Source organism: Pinus tabuliformis, chromosome 8 (assembly GCF_031772625.1).
Source record: "Pinus tabuliformis cultivar Carrire ecotype Pingquan chromosome 8, CPIR1, whole genome shotgun sequence".
In the NCBI taxonomy this organism is placed as follows: Eukaryota; Viridiplantae; Streptophyta; class Pinopsida; order Pinales; family Pinaceae; genus Pinus; species Pinus tabuliformis.
In genome coordinates, this window is record NC_142294.1 from 1090448726 (window position 1) to 1090454727 (window position 6002).

A 6002-nucleotide genomic window follows, 5' to 3' on the forward strand; every position below is an offset into this window, starting at 1 on the left:
GTTGTTTGTTTTTTTTGTTTTTTGAAATTTATATACAATATTGTAGTTGTTTGTTTTTTTGTTTTTTAGACCGGGATTAGTCTATTTATTAGATGGAGTGAATGCTTTGAAATTTTGTTATAGTTGTTTGTTTTTTGTTTTTTTGTTTTTTCTAAATTGATTTAATTAATTTTTATGAGATGGAAAGAACTCATCCACCCATAATGGAATGTTTACGACTAAAATTGTGATTTTTTTTCGAGAAATTAATTCCCAACCAGTGCTTTGATGGGACTGGACCTACTGAAACCAACTGGTCGACCTCATAGGTTAACATTACATTTAATACTCTTAATGTTACACAGGTTAACATTACAGTTGATAATCTTAACGTTTCAGAGGTGTAGAGCTCTGAGAAATAAATGGCTGATGAGATTATGTTTATACACACGAGATCTAAATGTGGTCAGAAAATGTTTGTATATACCATATCTAAGTTTCAAAGCATGAACTTGTAACACTAACAGGGTCTGATATGATGTTTTGTTATGCAGGTTCCAGTATTCATAATCTGCTTATTGAATATTCGAATCGAATTCAGATCCAACGGAATTTTACTCCCGAATTTCATTGTCTGCGTGTATATTTCTGTGCACAGATTTATAGCAGGGCATTATATCCAGCTTTATCATTCTGTTTTCACTGGCTAGCAGCATGAATCGGGAGGTTGGCGATGGCCATAGTAATTCCAGTTTCTGCTATCCGTTTTCTCATTCTGTGCATTTTAAGCGAGGGCTCGGGGAATTGGTGAATTCGTTTGAAAATTCTTTAACAGGGAGACTGGACGAATTGAAGCCAAATAATTTGGATTTTCTGAACTTGCCATGGATCAGACAAGCCATTGAGGTGTTATCAAAGACGTTCGAGGATTTGAAAATCCTTATTCCTGACCTAGAGATTCGTGGAGGAGGAGGAGTCAGAGAGCGATGGGTTACTGAATTCCTGGATGACACTATCAAGCTTCTTGAAGTCTGTAATGGGCTTCGCGCAGATATTTCGATGCTCAATGACAGTCAGCTCATCTTAATTCAATCTGTCCGCAGTTCCTTGGACATGTCCTGCGGTGTTCCCCAGCAAGATAATTTACACAAGGCCAAGATCTCGATTCAAGAATGGATTGAAGGGATAAATCAGGGTTTCAAGAAGAAAAATATGGACAATCATATGCGTATTTTGCAGGGTTTGAGCACAGATCTGGAGTTGCAGATGGGGCGGAGAACTTGGGCATCTTCTAGATTGGCTAAAAGTGATGGCAAATCTATCTTTCTGAGGGTTATGTCAGGGGTGAAGGCAATGATTATCTTCATATGCAGCGTAATTTCCTGTGTTTTATCAAGTTTAACAGGGGATCAGCAGGGGCTTCAGGGGAGCCTATTGGTGGAGCTGCAAGTTCCTTCACAGTTGTTATGGTCTGCTTCATTCATGAGTCTGCAGAAGGTTGTGAATGAAGAGATGACTGATATGAGGAATAAGTTCCTGCTCAATGAATGGAAAAGTCTGGATAGTGCAAGCCAGAGGTTATATGGTATTCTGGACCAAAGCTGTGGGGATCTTAAACTTCCTCCTGATGAAAGAAACTCAACATTTGCAGAGTGGGAAGTGGCAGAAGAAGAGGAACAGGGGCATAAGAAGCAAATGGTGAAACAAGGAGTGGAAGAATTGGGGCGGAGTTCGGTAGCAGTAACACAAGGTGTACGTCTTCTAACACATGAGCTGAATGATTTGTTCAATGTAGTTTTGAATGTAAGCACTGTTTTACTTGACAGTGCCAGGGCTTCTCCACAACCACGCAATAAGATATTCCACAACTACTTATCAAACTTCAAAATGAAGATGAAAATCAGGAAACAGAAAAGAAAGTTGAAATTGGTTCTTTTAAGGATAGGTAAGAAATGGAGAGCGTGTCGGAGGATAAATGCAATATCTTGCCTTCGGACTCCAGAGGCCTCGTGATGAAGAGGACCACACGATTCAATGCAGGGGGAGGAGATTCGATCCAACAACCTCCAGTTCTGTCCAGCTTCCAGTTGCATTTCCTCTCTCACAGAGTTCAGTCTCTGCATTTCTTCTGGTTTTTTAAATGAGATTTCATTTTAGTTGTGTTGTCTTGGCTTGATCACATACATCTGTAAAAGAGGCTCTCTGTATTCACACATCTCTCCACATCTAGAATCCATTTTGCTTTTCTTGTGATCAAAGTTAATAAGCTCTTAATTCTGTTTCTAAAATTTACATGGTTAGTTATAACACAGGTGGAATCAATCCTACTACGTAAAAGAAAATTTCATGAAAATAAATTATTATGGTATAATTGCTGCTGCATAGAATATGTGAATGTAACCTTTTCTTACTCTCAAAATAATCAGCCAAATCAAAGTGGATTTTGATGAAAACGTTACTAAATTGAAGGGAGGGTGAATAATTTTAGTGTATTTATGGATCTTAATTTTTTTCCAAATCAAAGTGGATTTTGATGAAAATTTGACTAAATTGAAGGGAGGGTAAACATTTTAGTACATTCATAGACCTTAAATTTCTTTTCTTTTAATTGATTAAATGAGGAATTTAATCTATTATGAACATCATATTTAATATGTGAACAATAAGAAATATGTGAATCAAAACATCACATCAGTGCATAAAACATCACATATGAACACCAAAAATAAGTGGAAACCCTATAAAGGGAGAAAACCACAACTTTGTTATTGTTGTGACGCAAAGGCAAGCTTCGATTCCCTTATTACATCTGATTTTCTGTAGGCTCCAACCTACAGGTGGTTGCTACCTCAATTTTTTTGCAAGTTACAACTTACAAGGAAAGTCTAACTCCCATTTATTTTTTGTAGGCTTCAACCCATAGGAGGCTCTTACCTCAACATGCTACAACTTGTTCATTATCAAGCCACAACTTGAATGGAGACTACAATCCTTTGATACATACAAAAAATAACATGTTGGATAACTCTGCATACCTCCATTTCTGTCTCTTCCTCTCCTCAAATCCACTTCACAGCTGCTCTCAATGTGTACTAGGTAATTAATGAACAATTCTATAATCAACTATCATGTTCTCTCATTCTCTAACATTTTAGCCTTTCAAAAGTACATATGTTTATAATGATAGTTTGTTGGGTTTTAATATTCTACACAAGAATATGAAGTGAACATTCTTGCCTATTTGCATTCCACCAATTTATTTGACACCTTTTTAGATTTTGAATATTAAAAAACAAAAATAAATGCTTCATTCAATATTAGTTTCAGCCACCTGTAATGATTAAATACATCAACATAATGCTAAGGCCATGTAATTTTATAGAGATAACATACAACCATGTAACTGAACATTCATGTTCCATTCACCAAGCATTACCAAGCATCAACAATATTTTTTCATATCAAGCATACCAACAACATATCCTTTGCAATTTATGCAACTTCATACATCAACAACCTCAACATAATACATCAACTTGTTCGTCAATTGTGCATACACTTTGTCATCACCCTTTTGTGCTCCTTTGTTCCACTATCAATAGTTATGTTTTGGTGCTCCTTTGCCTTGCCGCTCCTTTTCCATCACCCTTTGCATCACAACTTCTTCATGCCTTTGCCTTAGCCTTTCATCACAATAGTGATCATGCCTTTGCCTTTACCTTGCATCATGTTTTTGCCTTGCCTTGACTTTGCCTTGCATCACAACAATCTCTGCAAACATTTCTCATTGAGCCATTTACAATGCATCAAGTCATATCAATCATCAACATCGTCACTTAACTAGGTCACTCTTTTTTCAAGCATCACAAGCAACATATGCAACATAAGAATCCAATAATAATATTTCTACTTTGCTACTCACACCTCAACAACACTTTGTTGCTCCTTGTTGTTCAGAAACTATTCTCAACTGCATTTCTTCTCATACACACTTCTGTCAAGTAAGCATAACAAGAAGTCTTACAATACCTATATGCTGCTCCTTCGCTGGAAGACCTATCTTGCTGCTCACAAGCATGCCTCTGTTCTCTGACAAGTAACATACTCAGGTGCACATATGGTGACCACACTTCTTGCTGCTCTTTTCCTACTCCTTTGTTGTTCCTTTTCCATCACCTTTATTTATGATCAACATATCAAACATACATTCAACATAGCTTCTGCAACATACCTTGTTGGTTTTTTGTTCCTTTGCCATCAATGACAACAATGCCAACAATCTCCCCCTTTGACATTAATGGCAACATTGTGTTTCTCCTCCTTGTTGTCATGAAAAAATGTATCCTCCATACCTCTACTTAACCCCCACCCCCCCCCCCCCCCCCCCCCCCCTCATCTTTGAAATCAACAGCAAGGGGTTCAAAAATAGGTATAGTGAATGAGATAAACATCTACAATCATCACCGTTAGTTAGTTATCATTGTCAACTCATATTATCACATCTATCATGTTCAGTACAAACCCATACTCTTAGGTGTAATGAGTCAAAATTATGGTACACTTGTTCAATTTGATTAAAAATAAATATGCCTATGTTTTCAAGTGCCACTCCATGAAAATAATTTTGCATAACCTCCAATCCTTCAACTTCTTAAGGTTCACTAACTTGTTTAAGCAACATAATTGATGAGATTCATAGTCAAGACACTACAATAAGAGTGTTGGTTAATGTTTTTTATACTTTATAAAGAAAATATATTTTCCTTAAGGTAACAATAATAATAATTCCTTGATGGTATGTAGCTCTGACAACCTTTTAATCATCATAGGAACTATAACAAAGAACATGTACTCATTTCTCAAAGGACAACAACAATCATTTAGATTGTGCATATTCGGAGCTAGCAAAACCTCCACCAAAATTTACTCAAATAAAGTTCTTCTAACCTGGTTTTAATTAGTGACTTCCACATTTGTTCAATTAAATGCAACTAGAGCATGTTTCGAGATTATTTATTTCTTAAAAAAAACAAAGTAATAAACATAAATCTATCAACCTAGGGATCTATCTTTTATCTCAAGACAATTGGAAAAATATATGAAAGAGACTATCAAAAGCTAATGCTAGTTCCATATGCGTGAATCTAAAATCTAATCTTTCTTTTGCAAGCATATTATTCCTAATTATCAACAAATCGTTTTATATCTAACGAAACCAAATCTCATTACGAAAAGGAAATTCAAATGCGCAACTAACGGTTAAACAAATGTTCTAACTAAGAAACAACATAAGTAATATGAATTCGAGACTTGTCAATGATCGAAACATTCATAAAAGAATATCTAATTTAGCAATAGTGCTCCAAGAAACAACAATACATAATTAAAGAAACAACAATGAGAAATCGAAGAAACAACCATCATCTACCCAAGAAACAACAAAATGAAATAATACTATGCATTTCGTTGCTATTGAAAACATAAACGAAACTCTTTAATAACCATCTATAAAAAAAGAACTATTCAAAACGAGGAAACAACAAAACGCTAATATAATTTACTTTACATAGATAAGATAATGCTTCACGAAGAAGTGGGCCCGAACTGCCCGGAGTCCGACTGCCTCTAAAAGAAATTCAGATTAAGAAGTAACTGATAACACTAGAATCAATTTTGAGGAAACAACAAAACGCTAATATAATTTACTTTACATAGATAAGATAATGCTTCACGAAGAAGTGGGCCCGAACTGCCCGGAGTCCGACTGCCTCTAAAAGAAATTCAGATTAAGAAGTAACTGATAACACTAGAATCAAATAAAAAGTCTTTGCCTTAGAATCCTTTAGAGAAATGATCACAGTCAAAAGCTCTATCCTTAGTTATGTTTTTAGAAAAAGTAGAACCAAACACGAGACATAAATTCCTCTATTTTTATATTACAAAAAGGAGAGTTATAACAAAAAAAAGTTGCAGAATAAGGAACGTTCTTGAGAATCGAATATTTTCATAAATTTCTTCTTAAA

General features: G+C 35.4%; 1 protein-coding gene across 1 annotated transcript; it reads left to right on the forward strand.

The window, feature by feature from the left end:
• The first annotated feature begins 384 nt into the window (after positions 1 to 384).
• LOC149239150 (protein BPS1, chloroplastic-like) lies at positions 385 to 2211 on the forward strand. Its single transcript, XM_089367082.1, has one exon. It carries the CDS (start codon positions 694 to 696, stop codon positions 1990 to 1992), a length of 1299 nt encoding a protein of 432 aa, XP_089223208.1. The 5' UTR covers positions 385 to 693; the 3' UTR covers positions 1993 to 2211.
• Positions 2212 to 6002: the final 3791 nt, after the last annotated feature.

Excerpts from the sequence above, each read along its gene's own strand:
- LOC149239150 (XM_089367082.1), top strand. The coding sequence starts at position 694 with ATGAATCGGGAGGTTGGCGATGGCCATAGTAATTCCAGTTTCTGCTAT.